Consider the following 20,991-nt stretch of genomic DNA (forward strand, 5'->3'; position numbering starts at 1 on the left):
AAGGAGGTGTTAATGAGAAGAGTAACAGTGTAGGCAACTGGATGTAATCTTATCTGAGAAGCGGAAGATGATTTCCTAGAATTGTCCTGCCAGAGACTGGGAAGCTGGGGCATTTATGTGCTGACTGAGGTATATATGACCAAGAAGAATAATCATGAAAACCCTAAGGAGAAAAAAAACTACTGGGGTGAGGGGTTGTGCAAAGCAGCACTACCAGATAATAAAACACATTCTAAAACAGCATAGTAATTAAAACAGTGTGGTAATGGCAATCAAGAGAAAGACACATACAACTAAAAATCTAAAATTAGATTCAAATGCCTATCCATGCACTAGGAAAACTCCAAATAGATCAGAGTTCCAAATGTAAAAAGGGGGAAAAAACGGTAAATGTACTGGATGAAACCCAAGGGAAGTGGGGAACTTTTTCCTATGATGCAAAATTCAGAGGTAGTAATAAATTCAACTACACACAAAGAAATTTTAAGGCTTTACACAGAAAAATACTATAGGCAAAGGAAAAAATGCAGAGGAAAAACTGAGAAAAGATAGCTGCAATCTATACCAGAATATACAAAGAGCTCCTGGAAATCTGAAGGGGAAAAAAAGACCAACAATCTGATAGAAAAATAGTAAAATGATATAAACAGATATTACACAAAAAGAAAAAACATAAAAAAGGGCATTAAACCTAAAAAAGATACTCATAACTGGAGAAATGAACATCTATGCAACACCACAGCACCATTCCTCACCTATCTGACTGGCAAAAATCTAAGTTTGACAACATACTTTGAGGATAAAACTGTGGGAAATACGTCCTCTCATCCACTGCTGGTGGGAATGCAAAATGGTGATGTAATACCTACTGAGGAGAATTTGGCAATATCTAAAAGAATTATGTATTTGTCCTTCGAGCCAACAAATTTCTAATAGGTACCTATGCTAAAAATACACTACCAATATTACTAAATGACTAAAGCACTAGGTTATTCATTGTGGCATTATTTGCAATAGCAAAGGATTTAAAATGATCCAAATGTCAATAAAAGGTCAATTAATAAGCTATAACATAATCACACAAAGAAATTCTGTGCAGCTGTTAAAAAATTGAGGAAAAAACTTATGCATAATATGGAGTAATCACCAAGATTGCATTTTTAAGTGTAAGAAGGTATAGAACAATATATGTAAGTATGTAACCCCTTGTGTAATATAGGTAGAATGGTGCAATAGAAATATATATATATATTTGCTTAGTTGTTAAAAATAAAGGAGAGGGCTTCCCTGGTGGCGCAGTGGTTGAGAATCTGCCTGCCAATGCAGGGAACACGGGTTCGAGCCCTGGTCTGGGAAGATCCCACATGCCGCGGAGCGACTGGGTCCGTGAGCCACAACTACTGAGCCTGCGCATCTGGAGCCTGTGCTCCGCAACAAGAGAGGCCGCGATAGTGAGAGGCCCGCGCACCGCGATGAAGAGTGGCGCCCACTTCCCGCAACTAAAGAAAGCCCTCACACAGAAACGAAGACCCAACACAGCCAAAAATAATAAAAATAAAATAAATTAATTAATTTTTTAAAAAATAAAATAAAATAAATAAATAAAGGAGAGAATGGGTAACCAAGAACTGAGATAAGCTGCTATCTGTAGAAGAAAGGGAGAACAGAACAGAAGGAATAGTGTCTAAGTCAGTTCAGGCTGCTATAACAAAATGCCATTAAGTGGGGGGCTTAGCAACAACAGAAATTCATTGCTCACAGTTCTGGAGGCCAGGGGTCTGAGATCAGGGTGCCAGCCTGGTCAGGTTCTGGCGAGAGCCTTCCTCTGGGTTGCAGACTGCCAATTTTTGGTCATGTCCTCACATGGCAGATAGAGGGTATCAGGGTAATGCTGGCCTCATAGAATGAACTGGACAATATTCCCTTCTCTTCAATTTTTTGGAAGAGTTTGTGTAGAATTAGTATAATTTCTTCCTTAAATGTTTGTTTAGTAGAATTCACCAGTTTTCTGGAGTTTTCTTTATGGAAATGATCTTTAAATTTTCCATGTCTTTAACGGATATAGAAATAATCAGATTATCTATTTTTTCTTGAATGAGCTTTGGTAGTTTGTGTCTTTCAAGGCATTTGCCCATTTCATCTAAGTTGTCAAATTTATTGGCAAAATATTCTTCAAAATATTCCCTTATCATTTTGATATCTGAGGTGATGTCACCTCTCTCATTCCTGATACTAGTAATTTGGTTTTTCCTCTTTTTTTCCCTAAAATCCAGCTAGAGGTTTATCAATAGTATTGATCTTCTCAAAGAACCAGGATTTGGTTTCATTGACTGTTATCTATGTTTTTTCTCTTTTCTATTTTATTAATTTCTATTAGTTCCTTTCTTTGGCTTGCTTTGTTTTAATTTGCTCTTTTTCCCTTAAGGTGAAAGCTGAGCTCATTGTTTTGAGATCTTCCTTCTTTTCTAATCTATGTTAAGTGAAGATAACAGAGTGTTATAAATTATAAAACAGAGTGACTTTGGTGCTCTAAATTTTCCTTAAGTACTGTTTTAATGGTATCCCACAAATTCTGATATGCTGTGTTTTCATTTTAATTCAATTTAAAATATTTTTAAGTGTCCTTTTAATTTCTCCTTTGATTCATGAGTTCTTTAGAAGTGTGTTATTTAGTTCATGAACACTTGGGGATTTCCAGATATCTTACTATTATGTATTACCAATTTAATATTATACCATCAAGCAATTCTCTGGAATCTCCCTTAACTCTTCGAAAGCGGCATCATTGGGAGGAGACAAATTCTTTATATGGTAATCTACCAGTCCGGGGGCAGTAGGGCATGGCAAGGGAGAGGTTGGAAGAGTAATTTTCAAGAGTGGCTGGTCTATATTCACCTGCTTTCAACAGTTTGTTACCGCAGCAGGAGTTTAGTCCTATCCTAATACTATCCTGTAGACACCAGGCTTTTTGGGTTTTGCAGATGTAATTAAGGATCTTGAGATGAGGATTATCCAGGCGGGCCCTTAATCCAATGACAAATGGATTTAAGAGAAGGGCAGGGGGAGATTTGAGACAGAGAAGAGGGAGGAGAAGACGCAGACACACAGAGAGAAGACGATGTGAATATGGAAGCAGAGACCAGAGCAAAGCAGCTCCAGGCCCAGGAATGCTGGCACAGCCACCAGAAGCCAGAAGAGGCAGGGAATGGACTCTCTGCTAGAGCCCCAAGGGGAGCAATACCCTGGTAGATTTCAGACCGCTGGCCTCCAGAACTGTGAAAGAGAGAGAAAACTGTTGTTTTAAGCAACCAAGTTTGCAGTAGTTTGTTACAGTAGCCACAAGACCACAAGACACCAACACATCCTCATTACACACACACACACACACACACACACACACACACACCAAACCTTAGGTCTTGAACCTCCTCAGTGGTTTCTTATGTTTTTGATGTTAATTTCTCAGACCCATGCTTCTTCTCCCCAGTGTGGCTTTTAGAAGATGAAGCTAACAACCCCTTAGCACCTTATAATAAAATACAGCCTGTGGCATGTATATTCATTTACATATCCGTCAAATATTCATATAATGCCTACTATGTTCCAGACACTGTTCTTATGTTGAGGATAACAGAAGTGAACAAAACAGAAAAAAACTCCCTCTCTTCATGGGGTTTACAGTAGTGGAGGTAGACAGAAAATAAACAAAATCTACTGTATATGAGATGGTGATAACTGGTTGGGGGATAAGGATAGGTGTATGATTTAAAATAGGACAGTCAAGGAAGACTTTTCATCTAGCAGGTGATAACAAGTAGAAGCCTGAGGAGGTGATGGAGTGAGCCCCACACATATCTGAGGGCACAATTTCCAAGCAAGAAGAATCGCAAAGGCAAAACTCTGAGCAGGAAATTAATTGGTAACTTGCAGAACATCAAGGAGGCCACTGTGCCTGCAAAGAGACCCAGTGGAAGAAGAAAGAGAAAAGGGCGGAAAGCTATCATCATGTAGAGTCATTGTAGAGACTTTACTCTGAGTGAGATGTGGAAAAAGTAGTATAATGTACTTAGATGTAAAGGAGCACATCAATTACTGTGTTGAGCCTAGAGCAGGGGGTGAGGCAAGGGTACCTGTAAGGAGACCAGTGAAGCTATTGCAATAATCCATATGTTGTATGATTGTGGCTTGTACTAGTGGTATTGGGAAAGAGTCAAATTCTGGATGTACACTGAAGGTAGAGCCAACAGGTTTTGCTCATAGATTGAATGTAGGGGTGATATGGAAGAGAGGAACCATAGATGACTCTAAGGTTTCTGACTTGAGTAAGCAGAAGGAAGAACAAGACAGAGGGAGACACAAATTTGGGATGGGGCGGAGTTCAGTTTAAAATGTGCTAAGTTTGGATTGTCTCTGCATTATCAACATGGAGACGTCAGGGAGGAAGCTGACCCGAGAGCCTGGAAATTAAGGGGGAAAAAAATCCAGGCTGGAGATATAAATACGTGTTGTCAACATCTAGATGGTATTACTGCATCAAGTCTATATGAGATCACCTAGAGGTAAGTTTAGATTCAGGAAGAGCAGCTCTGGGACACTGCAACATTTAGTGGTCAAAGAATTGCAGAAAATGCAGTGAAGAAGATTGAGGAGATTCAGCCAATAAGGTTGGAGGAAAATCCAGAAGCCAAGTAGAAAAATACTTCAAGGAAAAGGGAGTGATCGATTGTGTCAAGTTGTCCCGAGAGAAATCAGGTAAACTAAACACTGAGAATTGACTACTGGATTTTGCAGCATAGAAGCCACTGGTAACTTTGACTAGAGAAGTTTCTACCTTGAGTTTTTATTTATTGTTTGCTTAACTTGTTTTTTCTGAGAAGCAGAAATGTTCTAAAATCTCCAATTTACTATTGTATTTGTGTCAATTTGTCCTAGTGTTTCCAATCATTTTTTCTTTATACATGTCAATGAAATATCATTTGGCTCATAAATTTTCCAAGCAGTTTTATCTTACTTGAACTCTCCTCTTAACAATAAAAGATTATTTTTCCTGTTAAATGCTTTATGTTGAATTCTACTTTATCTTACTGTGATCTCTAAGTTAATACTTCTTAGAATTACACCGCAATCAGGCAAAGTCCACAGATGTTCCATCAAAATTGAAAGAGAAATATAAAGGACAAAGTAACTGAGTTAGAACTGAAAGCTCATTTTATTGCTCTGAGCAAATGTTTTCTCCTGCAGCAGACGCCAAAGTATGAATGTGATTTTTAGATTTCTGTTCAAAGCTAATACAATAAACAGCCTCCCTACTGGTGGACTGATCTTTTTGTCACCATTTACTGACCTTGCCCCTCTCTACTCTTTCCCCTGCCCCTACTCCCCAACCTCCATATCTCATGAGTTATCTCCTTAAAAGCTAATCACTCTGCTTAGATATTACTCTGGTCCCCTGTTACCTATAAGACATCATCCAAACCCTTTGGAATAAAACCCATGAGAATCCACTCAATCCTATATAGCTTGAATGTCTTGCTTGATCTTCCATGTCTATAGCCTTCTTCCCCACCCTATACTACCCTAAAATCATTCATCATCGTTTGTCATAGGCCATGTTTTCCTCTTTCATGTGTTTGCCTTCTCCTTTACTTGAACGGATGAATGCCCATTCATCTTCTAAGATGCTTCTTAAATGTTTGTCTCTGCCAATGTGACTTTCCCCAGTCACAATTGGTCTCACCCACCCTTTGATTCTCTCAACGTGTTGTTGCCTCTATAATGGCCATAATCTTGTTGCATTGCTCTTAGTTGCTTCCTTCTTTACTGGAGCAACTATAGGACAGTGGCTGCACCCAGAACAGGACCTGGGACACAGTGAATGCTCAATAAATACTTGCAGAACAAAAAATAATAATAATTGATGAAAATGTTAACTATATTCAATCAAAACAACTACAGTACAGTTAACATTTATGTTTTAAAAGGTTTATGAACAAGACTAAGAAAAAAGTAGATGTTAAATTTTGAGTAACATCATTCTTGATGGATCCTATCAAAACATAATAATTTCTTTTCTCATCTCCAACTATCTTAAGTATTAGAATACTTAAATGATCATCTAATGAACAGTGTGCCCTAGAAGCACCAAAAAGTGCTTCACTTGGGAACATGTTTTTAGTTCACCACGTAATGTAGCCTTCAATGTCATAAATCCATCCTTGAGGGGCTTTAATCTCCTACAGTAACCAATATTCAGTGCTTTGTGACCAGAATCTGCTTCAGACAATGGTATACAAAACTATTTAAAGAAATTATTTATAAGTGTTCATAAATAAGCAGACTAGGAAAAAAGAAATATTTGGAGATACTTTATTTTTATGATAGGGAAATTTCACATAAAAGTCTTCATCGTTTCTTTAATTCACAAAAAGCACAAATCAGTTAGAATTAAAGGGAAAAGTTCACACCAAACAATAAAGACTTTTGGTCTTTTCTCTTCCCCCTGTAACAAGAACAAAAATACAAGTACTAATTAAATTAATAGATGCAGGGTGTAACTGGTTTTATTATTTTATATCATATATATACATATATCAGATCTATATCAGATAATCTGATAGGAAGTCCTTCTAATGACATTCTCTGAAGCTTTTGAAATAACCTTAAAGAATTTTGAGTTAGTTGAATCACTAATTTAACATTGTGGACGTTATTTTGTTCCAGGGTTTTTAAATAAGTTTTTTTTTTTTTTACTGAATTGCATTTATTTTTAAGAAAAGTATTTAATGTTAGCTCTTAGGATGTATTTAACTACGGATCAATATTTGGGGAGAATCAACATTATAGTTAGACTTATCTGAATTTTTTGTTACCTGAAGTAATTTAAACTCCCAAAGCAGCACGAGTTTTTGAAATCAGTGCTGGACCCTGCAAATTAAAAAGAATCATCAACAAACTAGTGAATATAAAAAAAAAAAAAGCAGACTCACAGATATAGAGAACAAACTAGTGGCTACCAGTGGGGAGAGGGAAGGGGGGAGGGGTAATATAGAGGTAGGGGAGCAAGAGGTACAAACTATTAGGTATAAAATAAGCTACAAGGATATATTGTACAACAGAGAATGCAGGCAATATTTCATAATAACTATAAATAGAGTATAATCTTTAAAAACTTGTGAATCACTATATTATAGACCTGTAACATATAATATTGTACATCCACTCTACTTCAATTTAAAAAAGAAAAAAATAAAAATAAAATAAATCAGTCAATAAGAATCATCAGATAAAAAAGTAGACCACTGTGCCAGTCGTACAGTTAACTCTCCACTAGCTAGGGGTGAATTCATTGGTTTATAGATTAACCAAGTTAAAAATAAAGATATACAACTCTGATGTCAACAAGCTAGGACAATAGAAGGCAGAAGGAAAACAACTCCATTCTTATCAACAGGAGGTATTGTTTTTCCTATACCAATCTCCAAACTCTTACAAAGCTTCATCCCATCTCTCCGCTTTCTCTACAAATCAGTCACAGAAATTAAAAGGTTTGCAGAGAAAATACTGCTATGCTACTATTTGTTCATGTTCTCTGCGTGTAAATGAACGTGTTCTCAAAACAGAGGACATTAATCTTTTTGTATCATATGTAACAGAAATGGTTTACATAAAATCTATTTTATCAGTTTTGTTTTATCTCATTTCATTATCTGTGTCCCACCCCCTCCTACCAAAAACAGACACATACTAATAAGTACACACAAACCCATGTAATTATATTATCTATTGAAAAACTCAACATTTCTAAATATTATCAAATAACAAAACATCTAAGCTTCTACATCATGAGATAGTCAAATAAAATTGGCAAAAAGGCTGAATTATAGAATATCTTTTTAAAATACAGTGATGTTGTATTCAAATATATTTAGTAATACAAACTAGAGGCTTACAAAATGTAGTCAATTTACAAATCCAGCTAAAATTGCTAAATAATTATATTAAGATAATACCTAATTACTACTCTGTTAATTTTCAAAGGCTTGTTCCTGAGTTCAATATATTTTCTATAAATATTCCCCCAATATCCTATGTGCACAATTCATTTGCTATTAAATCCTTTTAATCCATTTAGCTCAATTGATAAATTTTAAGCCAGAAGCTGTCTAAATTATCATCAGTTAATTATATATTCACTTTACAGTTTTCTCCACTAGAAAATAAATCAAAATTACTAATTCTCATAATATACTCTAAAATTACACTTCTCCTAATATTTAGTGAGAAAACTGTGATTATTTTTAAATATTATAAAGTCCTTCAATCAATTTCTAAATTAAATATAAATATTTCTGGCATTATTTTAAAATTATAAATTAGTGGGATACTCTTTTCATTATTCGTTACTAAAAATTCCATACCAAGTATTCTGAGTGTAAACATGAGCTGCACATACCTCTTCCTCAAAGCAAACTTCCTGCCCTTGGCCTTGGCAGCACTTTTCCAGGAGGCCAGAGAAATCTGCAATGACAGCCTCAAGTTGTTCCTCTGTGATTTGTGGCTTTTGCTTCACAAGGTTAATGAGAAATCTATGATTTAAAACAAAACAATATAAAAGAGAAGTCTGCTATGCAATGATATTTTTCTAAAGCCTTCCTAGGAGAGAACTTTCAGAGCCCTGGCAACCCTTACCCTAAACCCTCATTCCATTAACCCATTACCAGACTCACCACATATATCTTGTCTAATACTTTATTAGAAAGACTGAGGCAAGAAACATGCTAAGTGTTCCATTGGTCTGGACTTGTGCAGGTTATAGATGAAACACTATTTCACAGTTCCACCTTGTATGTAGTGAAATAGTCTTTTTCTTACTTGCCTAAAATATTCTTTCCAGTTCTCTCTTCTAAAATATGTCTTATCCATACTCAAAGGCTCCAACTTCCAAACCCTTGTCATTCACAATTATCACACCCCTAACCTGAGCACCGTCTGTCCTAATTGCCTGTAATACTCATTTGGCAATACATTCAGGCTGGAATTAATGTTGACCCAGGGAATAGGGGAGGCTTGCCAGGCGGCATTCATACTGTACGTAGAAACATGCCTCAGATTGTGACAGAGAAAAAAGGGATGAACAAGTTTTCCAAAATGAAGGAAGACCTTTTACAAAGTATGGGAGTATGAAAATGCATGGGAATTTGGAGAACATGCGTTACATTGACTTGCATTACTATCATCATTACAGAATGCCTCCCACAATGAACTGAAATGTGTATTCCACTTCATAACACCCATATTGCATGGTTGAGTTAAATGTTATGGTTATTCTCTTCAAAGAGTAAACAGTGTGGAAAAAAATTCAAAGATGTTTCTTCAGTGCTTGGAATGGAAGTACCCAAGACTTACTGCAAAGATATACCTTAATTACCTGAAATAGATTGTTCCTTTTCCCTCGATCCCAAGATGCATCACAACAATAGTTTAAAAGGAGACTATTTTTACAAACAGGAAATTATCTGCCCCAGTGAATTTTTCCAGACTAGAGGCTATGAAGACTCTGAGACAAGACTATTCTGAAAGTCACTTTAAGTGCTTTGGAGTAATAATCTTCTCCTGGTGAGCCCAAGGGTGTTGGGTGTGTGAAGTAGAAATCTCAACCGCTATTTAGTGTTGTCAGTCTTCTCCATGCTAGCAAATACCCATTTCTTACTGTTGTTTCATTGTTTGCAGTGCTACACCCTGAGCTTGGCACAGATCCCTATGGAAGATGAACTTGTCGTCAGAGAATGGCGGAGAAACGTATGTCTCATCCACCACCAAGCTGCTGAAACACGGCCTCCTGTTGGCGTATGAAGAGGTGCAGCACTGGCCAACGCCAGGGTTTACAGGAGTCTCTTCATGTCTGATGCATAACAGTCCAATAATAAGGTCAGCCTAATTAGGAGGATGAGAAAGAAGAAAGCAAGGAGATGGAGCATCAGCCATAGAATTGATTCAGGAAAATTGTTGCAATAGTGTTTAATGCCCAGTAACTTATAATTAATTTACAGGAAAATTTGCTGTCTGTGTAGGGATCATGTGCTGCCATATTATAGATTCTTATTTACCCATTTGTTTGGGATAAACTTCAGCATTTAGTGACCAATGTTCCACAAGTGATGTTGAAGACAGCCACTTCAGCTATTTGTGTCAGCGATTTGAAACACATTTTCAGTTACATACATACTTCTGAAGGGGAAAAATCTCTGAAATCAATACATGGCCTACATTTTCCATGTATATTTAGTTGAGCTTTCCATTTTATTTTTGGGATTCAGAGAATCACTTTCTGAAGGTAAGAATAGCACAAACCTAACCCTTTCACATATGTACATACATACATACATACATACATACAGCTAATATGTAGTCCTAATTGTAAAGAAATAAGATGTGTGTGTGTGTGTGTGAGTCTGTGTGTCCTTAAGGCTTTCCTAATGTAGAATTCGCTTACCTTCCACACTTCAGAGATATTTCTTAAACTCCTAATGATAACTTGTAATAAGGGCCAATGTATTTTGTGTGCATACTATGTATCAGGCTAGTACTGAGGGAGTCACATGATTACCTCATTTAAGACAGCCATCCTAACTTTATTCTCAAATGTCAGATGAAAATTCTCAAGCTTAGTGAGATAACTAGCTTTCCCAGTGTGACAAGACTCACAAGTGGTGACAGTGGGATGGGAGTGTAGGCAGGAGGCCCCCAGAACCTATACTCCTGAACCATTACACCATCCTGTGCCCCTGCATCCTCCCAACATGTGGGATTCAATAAATGACAAAGATGTTGCTTACTCACAGGAAATTTTCTTTTCACTTCTAACCTTTGACAAAAAATTCCAGGACATGAAGACTGATTAGCAAATGACTCCCCATCATCAAAAAGAGGAAAAGTGAAAAAAAAAAGATACACAATTTTATTCACAATTGTGACTTCAAGGGAAAAAATAATTTAAAAAATTCAACCTGTAATCATATGTATGACACTAGTGACATTAAGAAGATTATTGGCATTACCAACTGGAAAGTCATTTTACTATTCAGAACGTGGGACTTACCTGTTCTGTACCCTGTACCCTGTCAAGGGGAATAAATTGTCCCTAATATCATCATAAAAAATTAAACTATAAAAGACAAAAACATAGGCATGGCTAAAAACAAAATAGCAAATTTTAATCTGTCAAAGTTGAAGCTTTTTCTGTTTTAACATTAAAGTAGGTATTTGGTGAAATCATGAATTGAGTGACGTGCCAGTCTTTCTGTCTCCCCTGTACATAAAGCTTGCTTGTTTGTTGAATAAACTCACTGCACTTCTACCAGCCATTCTAGAAGGACAGGAAGCTTGCCCACATGCCAACCACTCAGAGCCCAGTTCTTACACACCTTCAACTGCAACTAATCCAACAAGTCCAGGAAAGCCATCTCCACACTGGTTTTTCCCATTTCCCCTAAATGGGAATTATAAGGCTATTTCAAGCCCAACAGGGCAGAAACAGGATGGGACTAAACAAAACACTCACCGCTCCCTCACCACAGGCCAATTGTTTGTCCTCACTGAGATGGCAACAAGTGGCTCCCGCGGTCGCCATTTTTCTGGTCAAGGTCATCAGCTCAGCTGGGGTCAGCTGAGGGGCCTTCTTTGTGTAAGCAACAAGAAACCTGAAAGAAGCATTTTTCACCAAATCTTGCTGAGTCCTTCACGAGTCTCTGGACCCTCATTCCTTCTCAGAGACCCTCTTTTGGCATCAGGGGACATGAAATCAGCTCATTTGTTTCACCCACATGGTACCTGGACCAACGCTGGAGGTGCATTTACTCTGATAAGCATTCCCTACCCTCTTCTTACACCAACATATCACAACAGGAAAGTAAACGCTGGGCAGCAGGCTGAGTCCTATTCCCAACCTCAGAAGTTTCCTCGATACGCACTTTGATCTTTTGGTGCTTTAACTACGACAGGCTATGACAGAATGGGTATCTTTACTGCAAAACTCTGCACGGTTTGGGGAACCCAAAGCCAGTACCACAGATCAGGCTTCACAGGCCATCTGTTGCTCCTAAAGAGAGAGAACTGGGGAAGGCCACCTTCTGGAACTGGAAACTGGGTGATCAGATTACAAGACCTCCAGTACAACACAGGGGCTGGAATTAGGGTAGCCATGGGTGATTAATTTAGATGGGTCTTTCCCTCACTAGTTAATGATCTTAAATCACTCAAAATACTGTTTAAAAAAGCATACGCATTTTGTAAGTAATATTCTCCTAATTTCTGGAAGAGGCCGCAGCTTCGCTTTGCCAGTGCTTGGCTCTCCTGGATATATTTCTCTAACTCTTCTTCCTGAAAATACAAGCATTATTACATACATTTTTTTTCTCTTTCTGCACACATAACTTTGTATGTAAAAATTGGCCAGTAATAGTTTATTCTATTATGATACCAATCTTAGAGAAACCACTTTTAGAGGGTTTTTTAATATTAAAGATGAATTGTGAGAATTAAGGCAAATGAACTTTAGGGAGATTAAGTTTAAAACTTTGTGAATCACCAAGTTATTTGATGGCAGAACTCAAACTTTGGGTAAAAAGTTACAATTCTTTCTGTACAAGATTCTTGCCTTTCTGGAGTGGAGCTATTCAAAAATGAATATTATTTTTATTCTGTGCATCAAAGAACTTTTGGTTAAAACATTCTTATTTCTAAAATAAACCAATAGTTGTTGACTACTAGTTAATCACTACTTAATAGCTAGATAGCTAGTTAGTAGACATAACTAACTGCTCATTAGTAACCAGATGTTTTCAAACAAACAGCACTTTTAATGCATGATATCCATCTAGTTTTCCAGATTTTCCTTAAAAAACTAGAGCGTTTTACCCCTTTATCCTGGCATTCAGGAGGGTTTTCAGACTGGGAACATTTCTCCAATAACTCCTGATATCCTTTAGCAACTCTTAGAATTATTGGGACAGCAAGCTTAGTATGTCTTCTTGAATATTCATAAGTAAATCTGAAATATGTGTGAAAAAATCATGTTATTGGAATTAAGAGACAAATTATTCCTGTGTTATATGGCATGCAGAAGTTAAAATGCAAATAAATAAACCTAGAAATCAAATATTATTTCAACTATATGATGGCAAAGCTATTAATAAAAATTATAATCCCTCAAATTGTTCTAAAATGGTATTTTGTTTTCTTTTGCACTATTCACTTTCAATTATGGATGTGAAATCTATCCATACAACAAATATTTTTCCACTGCCAAGTCTGTGCAAACAATTTCTTTAAGCAGTAAGGATTCAATAATGTATAAGATAAAATGTCTGACCTCTCAAAAGCAGGCATTATAAGGAGACAGAAACAAATAAGAAATAGGTCATCCAATCTTAGGTAGTGATAAATCAATGAAGAGAAATAAAGGAAGATAGACAAGAAGGAAAGGGGTGACAATTTAGAGTGTGTGGTCAAGAAAAGTCTCTTTGAGTAGCTCTTTCAGGAGAAAAACCTGGGTGAAGGAAGCCACACAAAGTGTCTGGGGGAAGATCATTCTCGGCTGAGAAAACTTCTACTGCAAAGAACCTTTCCAATTGAAGAACTGCTTCTATTAAATAAACAGTTACCTTCAGAATGTATGAATGGGTAAATTTAAAGAGAATTCTTGAATTTACTAATTGTATTCCCAGGTTGTAGAAATAGGTCGTATTAGTTCTTCCTCCAATAATGTCATTATGGGTTTCTGAAATCTGGACTTTGTTCTTGTTTGCATAATTTAATTTAGCGGTGCAAACAATGTGTACATGTCTAATTTTAATCAACAATAGAGTAATATCCTCGAGGAATATTAAAAAGAAAATTGCACCATTCTTTTCATTACTACATTAAAAGCAGACTCAAATTTAGAAGGACCTTTGGAGATCATTAAGTATAGTGTCCTAAGAACTGCACAAATCCCTCCTCTAATAGTATCCACTGATACACACTGTACAATAAAGGAAAATGTGTTAACTGCTTGCTCCCCTTAAAGGCAAATAGAATGAGAACATGTCTTGTCAATTACAACTACCATACTGCAAATGTCTCTAAATGTGTTTTCATTTCCTTAAAAAAATAAAACATGTATTCAATAAATAGCAAATAAACTGCTACAATGAAAGCCCTTGTATCTAGCATTATCTATTAAGTTACATTTGGGGGGAAAAGTTTTTAAAACATGCACAATGAAAAAGCACATTCTTAATTATGAGCCCTTCTTATTACAAAAATATCCATATCCTATTCAGAAGTCCAATGGTGGTCTTTACATGAGTAATCCATACAGGGATGACAATGCTTCTGATTCCAGAGAAACTGATACAAAACAAAATGCATCCTCATAAGCAAGCCAGTTAATAACAGCAGTGGTGAAAGTCTCATCAGTATAAGATAGACCCTATTCCTTATTTCCTAGTTATTTCCTCCTAACTATATTTTGGCTTAGAACATTGTGACATTATCCTCACATACTGAGTTCAGAAACCATTTCAACAACACAAAGCTGTCAGTCACATCATAATTTTTGCTTGTGTGAACATACATTTACAGAGTGTGTTACCTTGCCATGTAGAGATCTTTTTCCCTTGAAGAAAGTTGGTTGAAATCTGTCTCTCCTAAAAACCTATTTAGAGTTGAAGATAAGCCTTCAGGTTTGTCATCATTTTCTGCATGAATTATGCAATGACCAAGTTCAAGTGTGGTGGGTAATTTGCAGCATTCTGCTATTTTGCTTGACAGAATATCTTGCTGAGAACATATGTAGGACATAATTTTTTCCTGTAATAGAAAAATAAAGTCTAAGTTTTAAACATTTATTCTTTAATTCAGGACCTCGTGGCCAGTCCTAGGAAGGAAAGAAGGAAGGAAGAAGACATTTACCTTGTCTCTCATTTTAGTGCTTTCTCCCTACTCTACGTTTCCTCACTCCTTTCCACCTAGCCTTGTTTGTTCAATTCTTCTTTTCATAGTTGTCAGCTAAAATCTACTATTTTATTCTAATAGCAAGCTTTTAAAAACAAAAGACAAATGTACTCCTCAAACCAAATGACATGCACGTTGATGCATATCTTTCTATTAGTATTGAAATTTGGTAGTAAATACTTGCTGTTTATATAACCCTGCAGTAACCCATTATGACTTCCAGAGGGCAGTCTATAGATAATGAAAGGCACGTTAAGTGGCCAGAAAGAAGCCGAGCTTACATGTACCTGTCAAAGGACTGAAAATTCTGTGCATTCTCAGCAGGAACAATTAAAACCCATTATTCAGCCATTAAAATCCAACTTATATACCATACGTAAATTATTTTTTCACTTTAATGGAAAAGGGTGGTTATGAAGTCCAAAAATTGAAAAAACTAAACTTTAAAAAATGAATATACAAATTAGTAAAATAGTCAACTAAAACTGATACAACTCACATCAAAGAAAAATAAAATCATTCTTATTACCATTCCTAACATGAAGGCAAATGCTTCTAAAAGGAAAAATAAATGATATAGGAAAATCTGTCTTGGAGGCCGCCCCCTCAGTCCACTTTCCCCAACTCCTGACACCAGGATTCTCTGCCTGGGCCCAAAGACTCCCCTACAGCCTTGGCTTCTTGCTGGTTTTCAAGTGTATCTCAGCCAAATTGCCGTGGACTGGCTGAAAGGAGCATTTTACCCTCACTTTCAACCTTCTGGAAACCATATTCCAGCCCTGGTTTCAAGCCACCGAAATATCTAGGAGCAATGATTCTAAGCCTCCTTGAAGAAGAAGGTGTATCACAGGGGACCAGAGAGGGAATAATTTGGGGATAGACAGGTCTCCAACATCTAGGAAGTCTAGGGTGGCCCGAAATAGACCAATGCCACACTGCTTAAATCGCAACTGATTATGGCATGCTTGAGGATTCTGTTTTTGGGGTATTTGTTTTTGGTTTTTAATTCCTCTAGAGCCCTTATTCACACCTCTCCATGATGGCTAGCTTTTTACCTTGTAGAATAATATCTTGTGTTAGTTTTTATGCTTCTTTTATTATTTTGTTGTATTCATGTAATAGCTCTATGTATATAATATAGAGTGCCTTCCATGTGCCAGGCATTGTGCTGATGGCCTATGGAAATAACCGTAAACCAAAGACAGTCTCTAACCCCAATGAGGTCACATGTCTTATCTCTCTTATCAAACTATACATTTCTTGAAACCAGCTTGTGCCTTCCTCACAGGTATGCCCCACAGTGGCTAGCACATAGAAAGTATTCAATATATATTTATCAAATGAAAGCACAAATGGATGAAAAAACAAATATATTAAAAATAGAGTTTTCCCCCCAAAATTCTGTGTGGAGACCTCCAGAGAGGTTACCATCTCCTTTGGAAGTAAGAATGAATGGGCACTGGTCTAGGAAGAGGAGCGCATCCATTAAGTGAAAAGCAGAGTCAACAAAAGAGATTCAAGTTTTACTCTTAAGAAGTCTGTAACTTCACTCAGTCAGCTAGTTTCCACATTCTATGACCAACTCATGACAGACACCCTTCTCCCATTTAGAATGAGAGCAAAAGAAAGAAAAGGGAGTGGGAATATCTCTTTTATAGGAGGCAAGACTCTTCACCCCATCTTGCAGACACTCCAGCACATTTCCTCTGCAACACTCCTCGTGTACGTGGGCCACATCCACGACCAGTTTCTGAATTTCAGTAAAATTCGCTTTGGGAAACTTTTGACTCAGTTTAGCAACAGTTCTAAGGGGAAAAAAAAAGAATTAGAAGTCAATCTTGGTTATCTATCAAAATTAAATAACGACAGGAATAAAGACGCAGGGAATGGACTTGTGGACATGGGAGGGGTAAGGGTAAGCTGGGACGAAGTGAGAGAGTGGCATGGACATATATACACTACCAAATGTAAAGTAGATGGCTAGTGGGAAGCAGCCGCATAGCACAGGGAGATCAGCTCGGTGCTTTGTGACCACCTAGAGGGGTGGGATAGGGAGGGTAGGTGGGAGGCGCCAGAGGGAGGAGATATATGTGTATACATATAGCTGATTCACTTTGTTATACAGCAGAAGCTAACACAACATTGTAAAGCAATTATACTCCACAATAAAGATGTTAAGAAAACTTAAATAACATTTATAGAGTATTAGTATAGTTACAGCTCCTAGGATAAAAGACCAATATGTTCTTGTTTAAAAAGAAAAGGAAAAGTGTTATGTCTTGTTAATTCTAGCCCAGTCTTTCAAGGCAGTGGCTCTATAAACTGTGATCTGTCCCTACCAAAGGTTTAGAAGTGATTTATCTTTTCCTAAAACCTTTCCTGTGAATTTTAATGATATCTATTTTTTGCTGTTCAACCCGGAGGCTGAGTATTGGGGATCATTGTTGTGAGAGGGTGGGAAAAAATTAAAAAGGATAAACAATTAAGAAACGGAAAATTCTATGAGAACAATAATCATTCTTTTACCTGGGAGAAAAAATTACTTCTTAGAATATGGGGAAGGGTGCATGTGTGCATATCAACGGGACAAGAAAGTGGTGCATACTGAGCACTCAAACGTGTCATCATGCCAAGACATGTAGTGTGACCCAAAAAGGAAGTAAGAAACAAAAATTCTTATTTCTTCTGCATAGTTCATGTAAATTTTAAGAGATGTCTTGGTGAGACCACTGTGCCCTAGAGCAACTGGTATTGTTGCTGCTACTGATAAAGACGGATTTTCTTTTTAAATTGAGAACATTTAAATTTAATTACTTATGGATAGCAAATGATAAATAATGTCATTATAATAAAATCTTAACTTACATTGTATTTCTAAGATAAATTTAACTAAAGCAAATCATCAATCAATCTTTAAGTTTCTAATAGAGTTGGAGGGTGGTTAAAGCATAATCTGACCTCTTCCAAGAAGAATCAGTCAGTCTTGGAACTAAATCCATGACTAAAAACTTTAATCTACGTCTCCACTATGTACAATATTTTTAAATGTGTCATTTAACAAACAAACAAATAAATAAACTTTAAATGCATGCACTTAATACTCTTCAATTAGCAGGTCAGATGTTTTTCTAGACTAGAAATGTTTCAGCATAAAAGTTGAAGAGTACTTTAAACCAGTTATGTAATTTAAAATTTCCTAGTAACCATATTAAAATGTAAAAAGGAACAAGTTAAATTTACTTTAATAACATGTTTTTTAACCCAATATATCAAAAATAATATCATTTCAATATGTAATCAACATTAAAACTTATTTTTTAACCATTTTTTATTGAAGTATAGTTAATTTACAGTGTTGTGTTAGTTTCAGGTGTGCAGCAAAGTGATTCAGTTATATATATATATATATATATATATATATATATATATATATATTCTTTTTCAGATTCTTTTCCATTATAGGTTATTACAAGATACTGAATATAGTTTCCTGTGTTATACAGTAGGTCCTTGTTGTTTATAACATTAAAACCTATTAATGAGATATTGTACATTTTCTTTTTCATACTAAGTCTTTGAAATCAGGTTTTACACTTAGAACACAGTTCCTCACTTGCACTAGCCATATTTCAAACGCTCAGGAGCTTCATGTGGCTAGTGGCTGCCATACTGGCTAGTGGAGCTCTAAACCACTGGTAATTCTGATTCCTATACTTGACCTCAAAGTCTCAGTTGTCAGGACACAGACAATTAGAGATCACTGACATAGCAGACAAGTAGGTGTAATGGAAATAAATGATGACAAGGATCACCAGCTGTATAAAAACAAATAAATAAAATAAAATGAAAAAAAAAAGAAAGAAAAGTCATGACAAGGATCTAGAAAAACTTGGTTCTGATCACCAGTAGTGTGGTCTTGGGTAAACTGCTTTAATCTGTCTGGACCTCGGGTTACTCATGTGTAAAAATGAAGAGGTTGAACTACCTGATTCAATTGTTTGGGCTTTTATTTTTGTTTTTTTTTTTTAAATATTCCTCTCATCCTAACAACAAAGATAGATAGATGAGATAGAGATAAATTAGATAGATGAAAGATAGATAGATGATAGATGAGATAAATAGATAGATAGATAGATAGATAGATAGATAGATAGATAGATACAATCAAGGGAAAAGAGAAAAGGCAAATATGTGAAGTGTAAGAGTTAATGCAGTCAGTTGAAAAACTCCAAATTTGCCTCTGAGCTTTTTAGCAGCTGGGACAAGAAAACAGACTTCAGTGAGTTACATGCTTTCATCAGTTAGGAAAATACATGCCAGTTCTTCAGAAATTACAATTTTGTTTTCCTCTGGACAATGGATTCTAATATTATTGCCTCAAGTGAATATTTTCATAAAAAGCAACAATTGACATAATGGACTTTTATAGCAGATTAGGAAGCAGAGTTAATGTAAAGAATATCTTGTTAAACCAGAAATTTTAAATGATACTTAGAGAAGGCTAATTTACCTTGTAGAGAATCTAGGAAAATGTGGTATATCTGCTTAAGATCATTCCATCAACTTAAAAAAAAAAAAAACAGTTTAATAACATCTGGAGATCATAGATCAAAACCATTGTGTCGGATACTGGGAAGAAAGCAAACTTGTTACCACAAGAACCTTAAAATCTCTTGCAGATATAAAGCATACAAACAAGCACAAATGAAAAGAGAAACAACTGGAATTTTTGAGCACTTCTTTTAGACCATAACACACATCAAAAAGCATATATCTCAATGAACTAATGCATAAAAAATAATAAAAGGTAATACTTCTCTCCTCTAAAAAAAAAAAAAAAGTGTAGTATAATTATGAGGTGTAAATTGATTGCAGTCCAGAACTTGAGTATCTAGAAGAATAGGTAAAAAGAATAAATCTCCAAAGTCTTCTCAAGTGTTATCTCATGTAGACTTTAATAAGTGTTAAACAGCAGACTGATCTGTTCCTCCCAATCTTAGGATTTCATGATTCTAATCACGTTAGCTCTCATCAAAGGAAACTTCATTCTCTACAACAGTAACAATGTGAAAAATGAACTCAGACTGCAAAATGGGAGTTTTGCAGATCTCACCTTCTTCCCCAGATAGAGCTTAAACTTACATGGCTTGGAAGGTTCGGGGTCCAAACTTTCTCATTACTGCACATATGTGTTGATTTAACAAGCTGCTTTCTCTTAATTCTTTTGTAATTGATGCTGCCTAGATAGAAAAACAAGGTGTCAAGAAAGGATGTATTTTCCTTTATAGGCTCTAATAATTAGAAAAACAACAGATACAACTAAAACATGAAACTCTAAAAATTTTTGCTAAAAATTATAAATGCCATATATCTTTGCAGAACTTTATTCATTCTTTCTTTTAGATGGGTTTATATACATCTATGCCAGGTAGATTTATTAAAGCTATCTTGAAACAGAAACACTTGTAACTTTCATACTTGAGATAATGAATAAACAACTGTAATTTTGAACAAATTGAAGCCTGATAATATCTTAAATGTCTTCTCAGTAACAAAAAGTAAGATTGCATCACAGCCTGACATTCTGGGAATAGTCACTGTTCTTAGGAATTTTGTTATAGGACTTCAGGCAGCAAGTAATTAATCGTGGATGTTGTTCCAGCTCTCCAAAACCTAAGAAAACTATTTGCGTCTCTAAACCTAAGTTTCCTTGTTTGTTAAATGACAATAACACTTACACCTCAAATTTGTTCTAAGGTTTAAAAGAAATAATAAATATAAAGCACTTATCATACTTCTCGTTCACCTTTTTTCTCTTCTTCTGCTCCTCTTTTTCTCCTCCTACTTCTGCCCCATCTTTCTTCACTTGCTTCCTTCACCTCTTACTCTTCTCTCTTTCATTTATGTTATCACCTCTACCTCTGTCTTTCTTCATCCCACCAAACTCACTTCCTTAATAATAAAATGATTGTTGGCTGAATGAATGGATAAAGGAAT

The 20,991-nt window shown here is 36.0% G+C and overlaps 1 protein-coding gene across 1 annotated transcript in view; it reads right to left on the reverse strand.

Moving 5' to 3' along the window:
* Positions 1-1,605: 1,605 nt before the first annotated feature.
* Positions 1,606-20,991, reverse strand: part of AFP (alpha fetoprotein) — a 35,154-nt gene continuing 15,768 nt past the window's right edge. The window contains exons 6-15 of the mRNA XM_082390217.1: positions 20,137-20,234; positions 16,670-16,799; positions 14,633-14,850; positions 12,916-13,048; positions 12,281-12,378; positions 11,561-11,699; positions 9,710-9,933; positions 8,453-8,585; positions 6,870-6,924; positions 1,606-6,499 (exon numbers count right to left, since the gene is read on the reverse strand). Coding sequence (XP_082246343.1) covers positions 6,880-6,924; positions 8,453-8,585; positions 9,710-9,933; positions 11,561-11,699; positions 12,281-12,378; positions 12,916-13,048; positions 14,633-14,850; positions 16,670-16,799; positions 20,137-20,234 — 1,218 coding nt within the window. The 3' untranslated portion in view covers positions 1,606-6,499; positions 6,870-6,879. The remainder of the gene's footprint in view (positions 6,500-6,869; positions 6,925-8,452; positions 8,586-9,709; positions 9,934-11,560; positions 11,700-12,280; positions 12,379-12,915; positions 13,049-14,632; positions 14,851-16,669; positions 16,800-20,136; positions 20,235-20,991) is intronic.

This window comes from Balaenoptera borealis (genome assembly GCF_965194805.1).
Source record: "Balaenoptera borealis genome assembly, chromosome: 4".
NCBI classification, from domain to species: domain Eukaryota; kingdom Metazoa; phylum Chordata; class Mammalia; order Artiodactyla; family Balaenopteridae; genus Balaenoptera; species Balaenoptera borealis.